General features: G+C 47.7%; 1 protein-coding gene across 3 annotated transcripts in view; it reads right to left on the reverse strand.

Annotated features, from left to right (window-relative positions):
- Window positions 1-9,838: 9,838 nt before the first annotated feature.
- The window catches only part of MOCOS (molybdenum cofactor sulfurase), a 60,742-nt gene continuing 51,480 nt past the window's right edge, over window positions 9,839-19,100 (reverse strand). For all 3 annotated transcript variants that reach the window (XM_061399579.1, XM_061399578.1, XM_061399577.1), the window contains exons 13-15: window positions 17,121-17,259; window positions 14,018-14,122; window positions 9,839-11,593 (exon numbers count right to left, since the gene is read on the reverse strand). In XM_061399579.1, the coding sequence (XP_061255563.1) occupies window positions 11,441-11,593; window positions 14,018-14,122; window positions 17,121-17,259 (397 nt within the window). In that variant the 3' untranslated portion in view covers window positions 9,839-11,440. The remainder of the gene's footprint in view (window positions 11,594-14,017; window positions 14,123-17,120; window positions 17,260-19,100) is intronic.

Here is a 19,100-nt window from a genome sequence, read left to right on the forward strand (position 1 = left end):
AATTCTATTCATAAGTTTCAGATAATACCACCTGCTACCAACATGGCAAGTCTATTAGCCTACATGCAAGCCCCTGCTTTCATGAGCCTGCCTTTGGCTTAGTTTCAGGGACACAGATGGTACCTCAACAGGCAGGGCACCTTCCCTTGATCAATGTCATGCTTTTTGAGCAAGAGAAAGAGAACTTCAAAGGAATAAAACATTCCCAGTAGAGCCAAAGCCCCAAGTGCCCTCCCTGGTTCTAGTTCTCCACCCCTAAAATGTGTAACTTATCATCCTATCCGTTTCTCTATTCTTTTTCTATGGATGTATGTACCCTAAAGGGCTTCCCAGGTGGCTCAGCGGTAAAAAATCTGCCGCAATGCAGGAGCCAGAGGAGACCTGGTTTCAATCCCCAGGTCAGGAAGATCCCCTGAAGAAGGGCATGGCAACCCACTCCAGTATATTGCCTGGAAAATCCCATGGACAGAGGAGCCTGGTAGGCTACAGTCTATGGGGTCGCAAAGAGTTGGACACGACTGATTGACTTCACTTTCACTTTCTAATACTGTTATAAAGACTCTACTCTGTTTTCACATAGAGTAGACTATGGAATGTGTATGGAGGGCCAAGTTCTAAATGAGTTCTTTGCCTGTGTGTCCTGGAATGCAGACTTAACCATCTTGGCCTAGAAGTCAACCTATAACATCAGAGATGAATATTCAGCAATATTCAACTGCACCTTTGACCCCTCTGGAATTTTCTCACCAAAGAACATCTCCTGGACACTTTAAGTAAATCCCAAACAACAAATGCATGCTTCGGAGTATAGTATATTTTTGAAACATTCCATATCACACTGGATGATGTATTGTTCTGTCTTTCCCTTCTTGGGGTTGTCTCCGTGGTGAGACCTTTGAATGTACATTTTGTTTCTTTCATTTCTGTAGCCATGGAACCTCTTCAGCGCATTTTGAATGAAAAGTAAATAAATAGACATCTTCCAATAAGAGGAAAGACTCACCGGTTGCCCTTCCCCATCCCATAAGGTGGAGGAGGGGAAGAGGTTGCATCTCAGCGGGAAGAATTCAGTACCACCTCCCTCTTTAAGAGCTTCCCTGGTGGCTCAGTCGGTAAAGAGACCACTTGCAATGTGGGAGACACAGGTTCGATCCCTGGGTCGGGAAGATCCCCTGGAGAAGGAAATGGCAACCCACTCCAGTATTCTTGCCTGGAGAATCCCATGGACAGAGGAGCCTGACAGGCTACAGTTCTTGGGGTCACAAAGAGTCAGACATGACTCAGTGACTAAACCACCACCCCTCTTCAAAGAATCAGTCTAAAGCATGTAGAAGAGAACCTCTCTCCCAGCTGTAAGAACCATGAAGGGAACACCCAGAAAGACATTGATGTTGCCTATACTGAGGACATATGAAAAACACAATTTGACTTTCTGAGATGTGGTGTTAGAATTAAATACAAGGAATATGCCATTGCCTTTGACTTTCACATTCTTTTAGAAGCACATAGGGCTGAAGTTCAGGAGGTGGGAATTAAAGAAAGGACCCAGAATCATAAATACCCAAGAAGTCTGAATAGGAAACCATTGCCACAGAAGCTACAAAATACACTTCTAGCTAAAACCACATATGAGAAATATTGAAATTAGATCCAAAAGACAATTTACACTTAAAAATCAACTGATTAATTATAAAAAACAGGACCAGCTTTAATAAATCCAGTTAACAGATTCTATTGAGCATCTCTTACCTGCCAACCCTGGAAATGCACTGGTGAGCCAGACAGACACAGGCTCTATCCACGTGGAGCTCACAGTCCGGTGGAGATGGACAGATGTGCAGTCAGTAATATAAGTAATTATAAAACAATCGTGCATTAAAACATCTGAAATCATTCCCAAGATTATTGACTACAAAAAGTGACATGGGTGTAGACAAGAACAAAATAAATTGTCCTTTGGTCCTGAGAAGATGTCGATGACACGTGACCAAATTCTTGTAAGACGTGCTTTCTTACTGGGCTCCACTCATATTTAATGGATGCAAGCATGGCTGGCCTGCTGTCTGGGAGGAGTCTCCTCGTGCGTGAAACTGGCCTGATTGAGGCCATCATGCCAGTTCACTGTTCTCCCATTGGTTAGGGGATGAGGACAGGGCCACATACATGGTGCGGCGTCACTGGGTCTTCAAAGAGGCTGAATTTTTCACAGATTCTTTAAAATAATAAAACCTTCTAACCTCATCTGCCTTTTTGTTCACTAGCTTCAGAAATTACTGAGTCAGAGACCATGTCTTATCATTAATCCTGCCACCAAATGAGAGGGTGAGCACAAGACTGCCTCTCGACAGCCTCACCAGAGCCATTCCTCATCTTTCAAAGCCCACGTTATGCTGGGAGCAACACAAAACCCCACAAATCAGGTAAGGACACAAACTGACTCCTGTTCTCAAGAGCTCTGAATAGATCCGGCAGGGAAGCCTGAGACTGACAGGTTAAATAATTGAGCGGTAGGTAAGACCAGCTTTAGGTATATGCTGTGGGCAGGGCTGGGCAAGGATTTAAGGAAAAGAAGAGACGGGACAAATGAACAACACGGGTGGAAGGTACCAAAGGTCTGGCCAGCGACCTGGGGCTCACACGTGGACTCCATGCTTCAGAAGGACTTGGCAGGGTGGGCAGGGAGGGCACGTACTCACTCTGGGTAGCTCCTGATGACAGGCCAAGACCCATGGCTGGAAATCGCAGGAGGCAGAAACAAGCTCAATATGGCAAAGAACTTTTGAGCAACTCAGTGCTTTGGGTAACTTCTTTAGGGAGTGAGCTTCCCATCACTGGACATATTCAAGTGGAGGCAACAGGAGTGCTCATTAGACGTAGCAAACATGAGATCCTTCAGCCTCCAAAGTTCCTCTTTTCACTAGCATTTGGAGGCTCTGGGTAGATGAACCAACCCTGTCTGATGGGTTTGTGGTCAGGAGCACAATTGTTCACATAATACAACCGAGTCACTGAGTATGTCTTCAGGCACGCGAGCGATTCTCAGTGCAGTGACTCAAAGTGGGAGAGGAACAGTGTGCAGGGGCAGGAAGCAGGGGGAAGGGGGACAGTGGGCAGGAGCAGGAGCAGGGGGAAGGGGGACAGTGGGCAGGGGCAGGAAGCAGGGGGAAGGGGACAGTGGGCAGGGGCAGGAAGCGGCAGGGAGGGGGACAGTGGGCAGGGGCAGGAAGCAGGGGGAAGGGGGACAGTGGGCAGGGGCAGGAAGTGGCAGGGAGAGGGACAGTGGGCAGGGGCAGGAAGCAGGGGGAAGGGGACAGTGAGCAGGGGCAGGAAGCAGAAGGGAGAGGGACAGTGGGCAGGAAGCAGGGGGAAGGGGGACAGTGGGCAGGGGCAGGAAGTGGCAGGGAGAGGGACAGTAGGCAGGGGCAGGAAGCAGGGGGAAGGGGGACAGTGGGCAGGGGCAGGAAGCAGGGGGAAGGGGGACAGTGGGCAGGGGCAGGAAGCAGGGGGAAGGGGGACAGTGGGCAGGGGCAGGAAGCAGGGGAAGGGGGACAGTGGGCAGGGGCAGGAAGCAGGGGGAAGGGGGACAGTGGGCAGGGGCACGAAGCAGGGGGAAGGGGGACAGTGGGCAGGGGCAGGAAGAGGCAGGGAGGGGGACAGTGTGCAGGGGCAGGAAGCAGGGGGAAGGGGGACAGTGGGCAGGGGCAGGAAGCAGGGGAAAGGGGACAGTGGGCAGGGGCAGGAAGCAGGGGGAAGGGGGACAGTGGGCAGGGGCAGGAAGCAGGGGAAGGGAGACAGTGGGCGGGGGCACGAAGCAGGGGGGAGGGGGACAGTGGGCAGGGGCAGGAAGCAGGGGGAAGGGGGACAGTGGGCAGGGGCAGGAAGCAGGGGGAAGGGGGACAGTGGGCAGGGGCAGGAAGCAGGGGGAAGGGGGACAGTGGGCAGGGGCAGGAAGCAGGGGGAAGGGGGACAGTGGGCGGGGGCAGGAAGCGGCAGGGAGGGGGACAGTGGGCAGGGGCAGGAAGCGGCAGGGAGGGGGACAGTGGGCGGGGGCAGGAAGCGGCAGGGAGGGGGACAGTGGGCAGGGGCAGGAAGCAGGGGAAAGGGGACAGTGGGCAGGGGCAGGAAGCAGGGGGAAGGGGGACAGTGGGCAGGGGCAGGAAGCAGGGGGAAGGGGGACAGTGGGCAGGGGCAGGAAGCAGGGGGAAGGGGGACAGTGGGCAGGGGCAGGAAGCAGGGGGAAGGGGGACAGTGGGCAGGGGCAGGAAGCAGGGGGAAGGGGGACAGTGGGCAGGGGCAGGAAGCAGGGGGAAGGGGGACAGTGGGCAGGGGCAGGAAGCGGCAGGGAGGGGGACAGTGGGCAGGGGCAGGAAGTGGCAGGGAGGGGGACAGTGGGCAGGGGCAGGAAGCGGCAGGGAGGGGGACAGTGGGCAGGGGCAGGAAGCGGCAGGGAGGGGGACAGTGGGCAGGGGCAGGAAGCGGCAGGGAGGGGGACAGTGGGCAGGGGCAGGAAGCAGGCAGGGGAGGGGGACAGTGGGCAGGGGCAGGAAGCAGGCGGAAGGGGGACAGTGGGCAGGGGCAGGAAGCAGGGGGAAGGGGGACAGTGGGCAGGGGCAGGAAGCAGGGGGAAGGGGGACAGTGGGCGGGGGCAGGAAGCGGCAGGGAGGGGGACAGTGGGCAGGGGCAGGAAGCGGCAGGGAGGGGGACAGTGGGCAGGGGCAGGAAGCGGCAGGGAGGGGGACAGTGGGCAGGGGCAGGAAGTGGCAGGGAGGGGGACAGTGGGCAGGGGCAGGAAGAGGCAGGGAGGGGGACAGTGGGCAGGGGCAGGAAGCAGGGGGAAGGGGGACAGTGGGCAGGGCAGGAAGCAGGGGGAAGGGGGACAGTGGGCGGGGGCAGGAAGCGGCAGGGAGGGGGACAGTGGGCAGGGGCAGGAAGCGGCAGGGAGGGGGACAGTGGGCAGGGGCAGGAAGAGGCAGGGAGGGGGACAGTGGGCAGGGGCAGGAAGCAGGGGGAAGGGGGTACAGTGGGCAGGGGTAGGAAGCAGGGGAAGGGAGACAGTGGGCAGGGGCAGGAAGCGGCAGGGAGGGGGACAGTGGGCAGGGGCAGGAAGAGGCAGGGAGGGGGACAGTGGGCAGGGGCAGGAAGAGGCAGGGAGGGGGACAGTGGGCAGGGGCAGGAAGCAGGGGGAAGGGGGACAGTGGGCAGGGGCAGGAAGCAGGGGGAAGGGGGACAGTGGGCGGGGGCAGGAAGCGGCAGGGAGGGGGACAGTGGGCAGGGGCAGGAAGTGGCAGGGAGGGGGACAGTGGGCAGGGGCAGGAAGCGGCAGGGAGGGGGACAGTGGGCAGGGGCAGGAAGAGGCAGGGAGGGGGACAGTGGGCAGGGGCAGGAAGCAGGGGGAAGGGGGTACAGTGGGCAGGGGTAGGAAGCAGGGGAAGGGAGACAGTGGGCAGGGGCAGGAAGTGGCAGGGAGGGGGACAGTGGGCAGGGGTAGGAAGCAGGGGGAAGGGGGACAGTGGGCAGGGGCAGGAAGCAGGGGGAAGGGGGACAGTGGGCAGGGGCAGGAAGCAGGGGGAAGGGGGTTGCTGGCCCGTGACTTTGAGCAACACATCCTGGTCAAACCTCTCCTAAGGAGGGTGGACCCAAGTCACACTCAGCCTTGAGGAAAAGCCTGCCTCCTCTGTACACGCAGCAGGGAGCCCCATTCTCATTTCCTCTAGATCACTGGGCACAGACTATCTTCCCCAGTACAAGAAGAGGGCCTAAAGTGTCTTTCTAAAGGCCAAGTAAGAGCATGGTTGCTGCTGCTAAGTTACTTCATGTCCAACTAACCCCATAGATAGCAGCCCACCAAGCTCCCCGTCCCTGGGATTCTCCAGGCAAGAACACTGGAGTGGGTTGCCATTTCCTTCTTCAATGCATGAAAGTGAAAAATGAAAGTGAAGTCGCTCCGTTGTGTCCTACTCTTTGCAACCCCATGGACTGCAGCCTTCCAGGCTCCTCTGTCCATAGGATTTTCCAGGCAAGAGTACTGGAGTGGGGTGCCATTGCCTTCTCCAAAGAGCACGGTAACCTCCTCCAATTTGAGGAGGTTAAATATTCCCCGTGAGATTCACTAAAAATGCCAACTAATTAAGAATGATTATATGTCTAACACAGGCTTCCCAGGTGGCGCTAATGGTAAAGAACCTGCCTGCCAATGCAGGAGACTTAAGAGACGCAGGTTCAATCCCTGGGTCAAGAAGATGCCCTGGAGGAGGGCATGGCCAACCACGCCAGTGTTCTTGCCTGGGAAATCCCATGGACAGAGGAGCCTGGCAGGCTACAGTCCATGGGGTCGCAAAGAGTCGGACACGACTGAGCACACTTTCAATCTATGACAGAGGAGGCTAGATACACAAAGAGGAGAGGACAACCTCTTCGATAAGCAGTGTTGGGAAAAACTGGACAGCTACATGCCGAAGGATCAAAATAGGCTATTCTTTCACACCACGCACAAAGAGAGATTTAAAACGGGTGAAAGACTTAAACGTACGATGGAAACCATAAAACTTCTAGAAGAGAAACGAGGTGGCACGCTCAGCTGGACGTCACTCTTAGCAACATTTTTGGATATGTCTCCATATGTCTTCAGGGCAAGGGAAGCACAAGCAAAGAGAAACAACGGGACTACATCCAACGGAAAACCTTTCGCACAGTGAAGGGAACTATCAACAAACAAAAAGCCATCCACTGAATGGTAGAAGACATCTGCAAACGGTATGTCCAATAAGGGGGTACTATCCGAAGTATGCAGAGAATCATCCAACTCCACACAAATAACAAACAAACAAGAACTCTTGATTTTAAAATGGGCAGAGGACCTGAATCGACATTTTTCCAAAGAAGACATAGATGGCCAATAGGCACATGAGAAGATGCTCAGTCCCCCTTACTGGGATTAGTGCCCTTACAAAGGAGATCTCAGAGAGCTCCCTCACCCCTTCTACTAAGTGAGGACATAGGAAGAAGGGCTGGCTGTGAACAAGGACGAGGGGCCCGACCAGACACTGAATCTGCCGACACCTTGATCTTGGGCTCCCAACTTCCAGAACTGAGAAATTAATGTCTGCCACACCAAAAAAAGAGAAAAAGAAAGAAAAGATGTTCGACATCATTAATCATCAGGGAAATGAAAATCAGAACTGCAACGAGATGTCAGCATCATCTGTCAGAATAACTATTATCAAAAAGGTGACACATTACAAGTGCTGATGGGCGTACAGAGAAAAGGCGACGTTTGTGTACTACTAGTGGGAAGGTATTGTGGCTCAAATGGTAAAGAATCCACCTGCAATGTGGGAGACCTGGGTTCAATCCCTGGGTTGGGAAGATCCCCTGGAGAAGGGAACAGCTACCCACTCCGGTATTCTGGCCTGGAGAATTCCATGGACTGCATAGTCCATGGGGTCACAAAGAGTCAGACACAAGTGAGCAGCTTTCACTTCACTTAACGGTGGGAAGGTAAACCGCTGCAACCACTATGAAAAACAATACAGACATTCCTCAAAAAATTAAAAATAGATGACCCAGCAATTCTAATCTTGAGTTTATATCCACAGAAAATTAAATCACTAATTCAAAAAGATATACGCATCGCTGGGTTCATTGTAGCATTATTTACAACAGCCAAGATATGGAAGTAACCTAAGTGCCCATCAATAAACACACAGAAAAAGAAGAGGTGCATATATGCTTTAGAATATTATTCGGACTTAAAAAAGAACAAAATAATGCCATTTACAGCAACGTGGATGGACCTAGAGATTGTCACACTGAGTGAAGTTTAAGTCAGACACAGAAAGACAAGTATCATAGAGTATTGCTTACATATGGAATCTAAAAAATGAATATAGATAAATTTATTTACAGAACAGAAGTAGAGTCATGGACATAGAAAACAAACTCATGGTTTCCAGGGGATAAGGCGGGGAGGATAAATTGGAAGATTGGAACTGACACATACACACTGTTATATGTAAAATAGGTAACTGCTGCTGCTGCTGCTAAGTCGCTTCAGTCGTGTCCGACTCTGTGCGACCCCATAGGCGGCAGCCCACCAGGCTCCCCCGTCCTTGGGATTCTCCAGGCAAGAACACCGGAGTGGGTTGCCATTTCCTTCTCCAATACATGAAAGTGAAAAGTGAAAGTGGAGTCACTAATAAAAACCTATTGTATAAAGCACAGGGAACTCTACTCAAAGCTCTGTAAAGGCCTACACGGGAAAAGAATCTTAAAAAAGCAGATATACGTGTATGTACAACTGAGTCACTCTGCTGTACCCCTGAAACTAACACAACATTGTAATCCAGATTTTTTTTTTAAAAAAGAATGAAATCTTGCCATTTGTGACAACATGGATGCACCTAGAATATGCAAATTGTGAAGTAAATGGACAGAGATACACAAATACTGTATGGATTCACTTATATGTGGAATCCAAAACACAAAACAAGTAAGCACACATAACTAAAGTCATGGATACAAAGAAAAAACAGGTAGTTGCCAGAGGGGAGTGGGGCAAGAGAAAGAGAAATCTGGTGAAGGAAATTAAGAAGCACAAATCTTCAGTTGCAAAATAAATGTCAGGGGTATGAAGCAGTGTGGGAAATATAGTCAGTTATGTAATACCGTTCTATGGTGACATATCATAACTAGACTTATCCTGATGATCATTTTGAAAAGAATAGAAATATTGAATCACTACCCTTATGGCAGAAAGTGAAGAGGAACTAAAAAGCCTCTTGATGAAAGTGAAAGAGGAGAGTGAAAAAGTTGGCTTAAAGCTCAACATTCAGAAAATGAAGATCATGGCATCTGGTCCCATCACTTCATGGCAAATAGATGGGGAAACACTGTCAGACTTTATTTTTCTGGCCTCCAAAATCAGTGCAGATGGTGATTGCAGCCATGAAATTAAAAGACGCTTACTCCTTGGAAGGAAAGTTATGACCAACCTAGACAGCATATTCAAAAGCAGAGGCATTACTTTTCCAACAAAGGTCCGTCTAGTCAAGGCTATGGTTTTTCCTGTGGTCATGTATGGATGTGAGAGTTGGACGTGAAGAAGGCTGAGCGCCGAAGAATTGATGCTTTTGAACTGTGGTGTTGGAGAAGACTCTTGCGAGTCCCTTGGACTGCACGGAGATCCAACCAGTCCATTCTGAAGGAGATCAGCCCTGGGATTTCTTTGGAGGGAATGATACTGAAGCTGAAACTCCAGTACTTTGGCCACCTCATGCGAAGAGTTGACTCATTGGAAAAGACTCTGATGCTGGGAGGGATTGGGGGCAGGAGGAGAAGGGGACGACAGAGGATGAGATGGCTGGATGGCATCACTGACTCGATGGACGTGAGTCTGAGTGAACTCCGGGAGTTGGTGATGGACAGGGAGGCCTGGCGTGCTGTGATTCATGGGGTTGCAAGAGTTGGACACGACTGAGTGACTGAACTGATGCTGTGTACCAGGGACTAACATAATGTTGCAGGTCAATTATACTTCAAAATAAACTCATAGAAAAAGAGATCAAATTTGTGGTTACCAGAGGTGGGACGTGGGTGGGAAAATTGGATAAAAGCAGTCAAAAGATACAAATTTCCAGTTATAAGATAAGTAAGTCCCAGGGATGTAAGGTACAACATGATTAATATAATTAACAGTTTTATATTACATAGGAAATTTGTTAAAAGAGCAAATCCTAAGAGTGCTCATGACAAGGAAAAATTGTATTGGTTTCCATTTCTTTAACTTTATTGGGTTAGCTGAAAACTTCCTTCGGTGTTTTACATAAAAATAAAAGACACATTTTCATTTTTACCGCTAACTTTATTGAACAACGCATTCACCGTTTTGTTCCACTACCTTGCGTCATTTTTCAGGCAACTTCATAATTCCATCTTCCCAAAACTTTCTATCTTTTTGAGCAAAGAACTGTTCCAGGTGCCTTTTACAGTCTTCCAGGGAATGGAAACTTTTTCCATTAAGAGACTAAATGGAAATCCGAAGGGGCAATGTCTGGTGAACACAGCATATGAATCAGAACTTCCCAGCCAAGCTGTAACAGCTTTTGCCTGGTCATCAAAGAAGCCTGAGGTCTTGCATTATCCTGATGGAAGATTACGCATTTTCTGTTGACTAATTCCAGATGCTATTCGTTGAGTGCTGCTTTCAGTTGGTCTAATTAGGAGCAGTCCTTGTTGGAATCAATTGTTTGGTTTTCCAGAAGGAGCTCACAACAGAAAACTCCCAACCCCACCACATACACAGCATCACCTTCTTTGGAAGAAGACCGGACTTTGGTGTGGTTGGTGGTGGTTCATTTCCCTTGTCCCATGATCTCTTCTGGTCCACATTATGGTATAGCATCTACTTTTCATGGCCTGTCACAATTTGTTTTCAAAACAGAACATTTTTCTTTACATTTCAGTAGAGAATCCTATCGTCAGGAAGGTTTGTTTCACCTAACTTATGTAGAATTGAAACATCAAAGCAATTAACATAACAAGTGGTGCAAATGATTTTAAACACTTAGTTTGGGTATTTTGAGTTTGTCAGCTATCTACCGTGTGGTATAACGGTGCTTGTTCTCCGTTAATGTCTCAGTTTGATCACCATCAACGTCAACTGGTCTACCTGACTGTGGCATATTGTCCAGTGAGAAGTCTCCAGTACGAAACTTTGCAAACCACTTTTCACACATTCCATCAGTCACAGCACCTTCCCCAGACACTGCACACATCTTTTTCTGCATTTCAGTTGTGTTTTTACCTTTCTTGAAATAATACAGCATATTATGCCAAGAATGTTGCTTTTCTTCTTCAATATCAAAATAGCAATACAAAAATTCATTAATTTTGATGTTTTTTTAAATGCATGCTGATATGACAGCAGTCACAATATTTTAATCTAATAAAATTGTTTCAAATGAAGCTAGACAACTGAGCTCTACTAGCGCCATCTTATGGAGAAAATGAACAAAACTTTTGGCCAGCCCAGTATGTCTATATAAGATGGTTCACTGAACTTGGGGCTTCCTAGGTGGCGCAGTGGTAAAGAATCGGCCTGCCAATGTGCAAGAGACCCAGGTTCGAATCTCTAGGTTGGGAAGATCCCCTGGAGAAGGAAATGGCAACCCACTCCAGTATTCTTGCCTGGAGAATCCATGGATGGAGGAGCCTGGCAGGCTATGGTCCCTGGGGTCGCAAAGCATCGGATATGACTGAGTGACTAAACACACACATGCTGAACTTACGTGGTAATCATTTCATGATGTATGTAAGTCAAATCATTGTGCTGTACATCTTAAACTTACATAGGGCTGCATGTCAATAATATCTCCATAAAACTGGAAGGAAAAAAAAGAATGAAGAGGGTAAAACAGAAATTTTAATAGATACTGAAAAAAATTCAGGAGCTAGCATCCTGACATTTCTCGGTAACCGGTATATCGTGGTGTTCCATGTTTTCTTTCAGCAGAGGGAGCACCTGAGATCCTACGGAGAGGTAACATGGAGAAGATAAATCCAAAGACGTATGCATCAGGTACACTCCAAACTTCACCTGTGAACAAAACAGCAACAACAACAAGACAGGTTATTTCAGCAGTTAAAATAATTTTGCAAATGATAACGTTCCACTAAAATTAAGTTGGGTCTTTAAAGACAGGTCCTGAGACTTGATGTGTCCTGTCCGTCATGTAGTAGAAATAGTGAGAAACAGGGAGAATCCTGGACTTCCCTGGTGGTCCAGTGGTAAAGAATCCACCCGCCAACGCAGGGGACACGGGTTCCATCCCCGGTCCAGGAGGCTTCCAGGTACTGCCGGGCAACTAAGCCCATGCGCCACAACTACTGAGCCCACACTCTGCAACAAGGGAAGCACTGCAAGGAGAAGCCTGTGTGCCGCACTAGGGGGCAGCCCCCATGTGCAGCAACAAAGACCCAGCACAGCCACAAATACAAAACAGGGAGAATCCTAATAGCCCATGCATGACACCACAGATCCTCATTCCGAAGAGTTTTTTCCTGATAGTCTTCCACACCTTTTAATTGCTGGACCTTTTATTCTTTCTTCCTTCCTGTATCCCCTGAGTTTCCCACAGGAGGGCTTTGTCCTGCTCTGGGCATCGGACCCACTGTCAGGCTGATTTCTGCTCTGTTCCCTGATGCAAAAGCCATTCTGTGAAAATATGGGCAAAACTCTGCATTTTCTATAAGAACATGTGATATGCACTAAGTTATCCAAATTCTCTGGAATAAAGATGGAAGGTCCAAAATGAAGAGTCATGTGAATTTACTCAAGGTTTGCCATCAGTGCGAGTGAGCCAGTAGAGTTGCTCCAAAGAGTGAGCAACCCTTTGGAATATGAGATGTGCTCCCAGATATGTTCATTCCTGGGATCATAGCAGTTGGCCACCACTGTGGTCCAGGCCCCAGGCTAGGGACTGGAACCAAATCAATTCCTTAGTATTTGTGTACATGTAGGTGAGGAGAATCCCAGGGACGGGGGAGCCTGGTGGGCTGCCGTCTATGGGGTTGCACAGAGTCGGACACGACTGAAGTGACTTAGCAGCAGCAGCAGCAGGTGAGGAGTACATGGGAGTTATCTGTACTTTCTTTGCAATTTTTCTATAAATCTAAATTCATTCCAAAATTTGAGAGAATAAAAGACTTGAGCACAAGAATTATTGTGATGCTGAAAAATACCATTTCCATGTCTAATAGCATTCGTGCCCACCCATCCCCTCTCCTGACAACCTGTGTGGGGCAGACTCAAGGTCCCCATGCCCCCCGTTGACATGGCCAGCTGCACCTGTGCAGAGAGACACACCAGTATAACACTCAAGTGCAACAGCTCTTCAGACCACACCTGTCCACATCTGAAAGGAAAGTTTTGTCGATCAATGACTGCGAAACTAAAACTCTGGCTTTGGAGAAACACAAGACACAATGCAGACATTTTACCATCACTTAACTTGCCAGGCTGTTACTGGAAAGAGATGAAACACTTGCCTTATTTCTGTTAATTTTCAGGAATTGTTCCACGCAGCCTGACTGCTTACTTGGCTTCCTGGAATACTTTGCAAACAGAAAGTCCTGACAGAAAGTGCGAGCCCGGAACTAAATGAGTCTTCCTAATGAATAATCTGCTACAAAGTCAGCTTTTATCATCTGAATTCCATAACAATAACACTTAGTCATTTTAGCCTTAAGAATATGACTTACAAACTTATTATAGTGAAATTTATTGAATCTTTCTGTGCAGCTATCCTGTTCACTCTAAGGCATTTTTTTCCTTCATGAGATTTCTGTGGCAAAGAAAATAAGATGACAGAATTACTTTACTTACTATTTCTTCCCCCCCGCCCCCACCACCTTGGCCACACCACATGACATGCAGGATCTTAATACCATGACCAGGAATTGAACCAGTGCCCTCTGCAATGGAAGTACAGAGTCTTAACCAGGACCACCAGGGAAGTCCCTTTCTTTTCTTTTCTTTTTTTTAAAAGTATTTCTTATCTATACTCCTTATCTCTTCAACTAAGATTTGAAAGCATCAAAAATATATGTAATTTAAGAAAAGTGAGACCCAGAGGGGTGGGAGGGGTGGAGGGTGGGAGGGAGATTCCTGAGGGAGGGAACACATGTATACTTACGACTGATTCATGCTGTTGTATGGCAGAGACCAACATTATAAAGCGACATTATTACAACATTATAAACCAATTATCCTCCAATTAAAAAAACAATGTTTTTTTTAAAAAATAAAAATAAAAAACAATGTTTTTAAAAAGTGAGGAAATGAATGGAAAAGAAAAATAAGATCATGTCACAGACAAAGTCTGAACCTTGATGGTAGTCCATCAGCCTTAGAATGTTCTCCCACTTCTAGAAATTACTCAGCATTATTAAGGATTAGTTCCAGTGTAGACAACGCATCAGGATCTTAAGATGGGGTGTCGTATTTAGCAATCATGCTTACCTTTCTCTCTCGCCTCTCAGAAAGCTTTTGGAAAACATCTTGGTTTCGTTGTCCAGTTTGCTGATCGATGCAAATCATCTGACATCTGTGACAAGGTCCCAAAACCTGGGCGGTGAGAAGTGAAAAGACAGCGTTGTCGTGAAACTGACCCAACTGTCCCACTCTGCAGGGAGGAATCTGGGTCCAAGAGGAATGGTTATGAACAGCCAATTTCAGACTCAGAGAGAAACGCTCCAACTGCAAGCAGCCTAGAGTGCCGCCTCTTCCCAATGCCCGCTAGGCAATCACCCACATGTGTTTGCCAGCTGACAGACCCCTGCAGCAGGGTTTTGTAGAAAAAGAAAAGCGTGGTTGTGACTCGCAGCTGGTTATCAGGGGGTGTGGGGCTTCCTCCAGGGAACAAAGCACTGATTGCAGGACATACTGGGAGGAGATGGCCAGCCACACACCCTGTGCTGCTGTGATGGCCACAGATCACTTGAGACTTGGGCAAGTAGCTCACGCAACCGCAGGTGCCCCTGTGAAACACACTGCAGTTTGCACCAAGGCCTGGCATTCCTGTGGGTGGATGCACTCAGCTCTTCTCCTTTGAAGCCAAGTGCATGGTTTTTCATGCTTTGCTTGATCAACAATATTGCCATAAAGGTCTTAATTCACATAACTCTCTCATGTTTGAATCTTTTAGGCTAAATCTCTCAAAATGAGGTTATAAAGTCAATACATATAAAGCTCTTATGACTTGATGATACCCAGTGAGAAACTGCTTTCCAAAAGAGATGTGTTGGATCTTTTTGCATTGTAACTGCTTCAGCACTGAGTATTACCACCAACAAACATCTCTTAAGCATTTACTTAAAAAATTTGCTATAATTGAAGTATAGCTGATTAATGATGTTTCGGGTATACAGCGAAGTCATCTGAAAAAAAAATAACCCATTACAGTTTATAAGATTCTGAGTATAGTTCCCTGTGCTACCCAGTAGGTCCTGGTTGGTTATCTATTTTATATATGTCAGTGTGTATCCATTAATCCCAGGCTCCTCATTTAGCACTTACTTTTTGAAAGACACAGTATTAACTACAGCTTATATTTTTTAACATCTGCATAGGACAACATTGTATGGATGTAGCCTAATTTATTCAACCTCCCTCTTATGGGTATTTAGGATATTCTCCAATTTGTATATTTATAATGTATTGCAATAAGTAATTTTGTGGTGTATCTTCACCTATTTGTAAGAGTATTTATTGTGGGATATACTTCTACAAGTAAACTTATTGGGTCAAAGGGCATGTATATTTTGACTTTCACTAATGGATGTTTATTAAGTATCATGACCTAAAGAAAGCAAAGCATCTGAGAGAGGCTTTTTAAAGTCTTTCTTATACTCATGTCCCCACGAATCTTACAACTTACCTGTTACAAAGTAAGTTTCTGACAGTGATCCTGGTCTAGTTGTAGTTCTTTCTCTTTCCTTTTCCTTCTTTTCTTCCTTTCTTTCTCCCTCTCTCTCCATCTATCATATATTGAGTGTTTACTTTGGCCAAGGTAGGATATGTCAGAGCAGGTCCTTTTACAGCATGGCAAGGGCACAGCAATAGAAAATGAAGAAGAGGAAGGCAGGATGGAGAGATGAGGGGAACGGCAGGAAGGCTGGTGCAGAGAGAGGTCTGCGGGAGAGAAAAGAGATGGCTTTTTCAAGGCGGAGCAGCTTCCAGCATAAGAGGAAGTTTGGAGAGGTGAATGGATAGCAAAGCTCCGTGGGGCATCCGTGTGCGTGTGTGTGTGTGTGTGTGTGTGTGTGCCACGCAGTTTATCGCTACCCTCACCTGCAGGGCTTCCCAGGTGGCACTAGTGGCAAAGCACCCACCTGCCAGCGCGGGAGACATAAGACATGTGGGTTCCATCCCTGGGTTGGGAAGATCCCTTAGAGGAGGGCGTGGCAACCCACCCCAGTATTCTTGCCTGGAGAATCCCATGGACAGAGGAGCCTGGCGCGCTAGAGTCCACAGGGTTGCAAAGAGTTAGACACGACTGAGCAACTGAGCACGCACAGCACACACACCACCTGCAGAGCTCTGAAACCTGCCATTAGAGATTAAATTACTGCTTGCTGCTTTCCTGGAAGTTAAAGCTGCTCTGTGCAGAGGACCCGTCCTTCTGTCCCCAGCTCTTCCTTAGCTGTCCCGGCCATTCGTTTTGTCAGCAACCACGGCACACTGACTCTGGGTCAGGACTGATCTAGGCCCTAGGTGGATGATGGGGAATAAATAGACTTGGTCCCACCCTCCTACACTCTGAGGAAATAAGCGGACACTGTGCGGAGTGTAACCCCGTGGTGGGTCAGGAACAGCCTGCCCAAGGAGGTAACGTCTGAGCTAGACCTGAAGGAGCTGCAGGAGTGCACCAGGCAGAGGGGTCAGCAAGGGCAAAGGTGCTGAGGCAGGAATCTTGGCTTGTTGAGGGGATGGAGAGAAGGTCCGCAGGACAGGCAGAGGAGGAGGGGGTGCCGACCTCAGGGAGATGGGAGCGGCCACGGGGCTCGGGGCTTGGGGGCCTTATCCACTCTCATGAGGAATGTAGATGTCAGCTGAAGACTTGAGATTTGGGGACCCCAAAGCCTGAGGAGGCAGAACAATTTGGTGCCTAATCCTTTGACTGCAAGCTCCTCCCCAGCTTCCAGTGAGGCCAGAAGGAAGAACGCGAGAAGTACAGCCGCCCCAGATGCCGAAGGACCATGAAGCACCTGGACGTCCTCCGGGAGCTCCAGACAGCAAGTTTCAAGAGGAGGAAGTTCTCACAGACACAAGCATTCCAAGAAATAGCTAGTCTAGATATAGCGACGAGGTCTGTACCTCCATCACCTGGACATTCTCTCTTCTTCATGTGAAATGGCCACCCTCCTTGAAGGAAGGATGGATGGATCATTCCAAACGGCGACCCAGAATGCAGATGTCACATACCCTCCTGCTGAGGTTTTGTGGGTAAGAGTCAACCCCAAGGGTGGGATTCCCTTCTATCAGCTACTATCCCAGCCAAGGGTTGAGGTCAATCCCCACTGACAACCCTTAAGGAAAGATAATAGGACTTCTGGGAACTTACCTGGAAACGCAAGGAACCAATTGAAATTTCATCCCATTTCTCTTCTTCAAAAGCCCTTGTTCCGTTGGTAATAATATTGGCACGGAACCGTGAGATGAGATTGTTCATTGGGAATAATTCTTCTTTGCCATTCTCGCAGCTTTTTAAGACACACCAGAAAGAGAAAAGGTGGGGAGGCATGGATAACTGCACTACTGTAGTAAGTCAACATTCCTGCCATTCAGTGCCTGAGTTCGGCAGCTGTACTGTGGCCTGAGGCTTAGATGATCAGAAGCTTTTATCATGAGTGCAAGGCTAAAAGACACACCGCTGTTGTCAGACCTCCAGGATCTCCCCTAGAATATGGTCCCACCTGCAGAGAAGAAGCTCACAAGAAGCAGTGCAATGAGTGAGTCGGTCCTTGCTGACGCGCTGAAGAACTTTGGTAAACCCAGTGAACAGGGAGGAGTCAAGTGGATACACTTGTGAGAAAATACTAGTGAGTAAGGACAGGGCATTTAAAGAATGTCAACAGGCTTAATTACCAAGGACCTAAAAAGTACCAAGAGCTCACACTCTTTTTGGATATTTTTGGATATTAGACCATCATAAAGCTGTATAGGGTATATACAAGGGAGGTTTGAATATGTATTTTCTACGGAGAACCGGTTGCAGGTTACCAGAGGTGAGAGGTGGGCAGAATGCGTGAAGGGGGTCGAAAGGTACAAACTTCCAGTTATAAACAAGTCATGGGGGTGTAATGTACAGCATGGCAGCTATAGTTAATAATAGTGCACTGTCTAAAAAAATACTGTATTGCATATTTAAAAGGTGCTAAGAGAATAAAATTTAAAAGTACTCATCACAAGAAACATTTTTTGAAGCTATGTGTGGTGACAGATGTTAACTAGAATTATTGTGACCATTTCTCAGTATATACAAATATGGGATCGTGTGGTACACCTGAAACCAATATAATGTTGCCTGTCAACTGCACCTCAATTAAAAAACTTTATTTCCTAACTTCCATCCTGTTTGCAGTTTTAACTAGGTGTATGTTATTTATGTAATTTTCCTGTTTAAAATGTTTGTTTACTACCACGAATGAATGAATGAAGGTCATTCAGTTGTGTCTGACTCTTTTGACCCCATGGACTATACAGTCCATGGAATTCTCCAGGCAAGAATACTTGAGTGGGTAGCCTTTCCCTTCTCCAGAGGTACCATGATAAGGCTCCCTGTACCTCCATGCATCCCATTCCCTAAGGTAAAAAAGCACTGAAAAAGTATCTGAAAACTTCAGCAGACAAGCACACAGTATAACCCCATTAAGTTGAATTCAACCTTTTTGGCACCAGGGACTGGCTGCATGGAAGACAATTTTTTCCTGGATGAGGGTTGGTGGGGGGGGTTCGGGATGATTCAAGGGCATTACATTTAATGTGCGCTTTATTTCTATTATTATTAAATCAGCTCTACCTCAGATCATCAGGCATTAGACCCTGGAGGTTGGGGACCTGTTCTGGAATGAAAAAAGCCATACTAGTGATGTTCCATGGGGTTGACTGAGAGGGGGCATGAGGAAGGGGTCTGGGGCACTAGAAATGTTCACGGCTTGATCGAGGCGGTGGCTCCATGGGTATATAGACATCTGTAAACATTCACTGAACTATGTACTTATGATTTTTGCCCTTCATTGCACATTAATAAAAAAACTTTTAAGTTTCAGGGGGAATCTTTGAGCATACTGGAGCCTGCCCTAGAGATAGAACTGAAAGGCTCTGGGGGAGAGAAAGGGGTCCATGTCTGTATCCCAATCCCCTCCAAACAGTGGACAGCCAGAAGCAGCCAGGGACCAGAATAACCAAGTCCAGCTTTGCATTATGTGCAATTCCCAGGGCCAGTGACAACCGCAGGTCCCTGTGGGAAAGGAGCGGGTAAGCAAGTCCCAATCCTGATATCCTTTGATTCTGGATTTACCCTCCAGGTGATAAGCCCTCC

The sequence above is a fragment of the Bos javanicus genome, chromosome 24 (genome assembly GCF_032452875.1).
Source record: "Bos javanicus breed banteng chromosome 24, ARS-OSU_banteng_1.0, whole genome shotgun sequence".
Taxonomy (NCBI): Eukaryota; Metazoa; Chordata; class Mammalia; order Artiodactyla; family Bovidae; genus Bos; species Bos javanicus.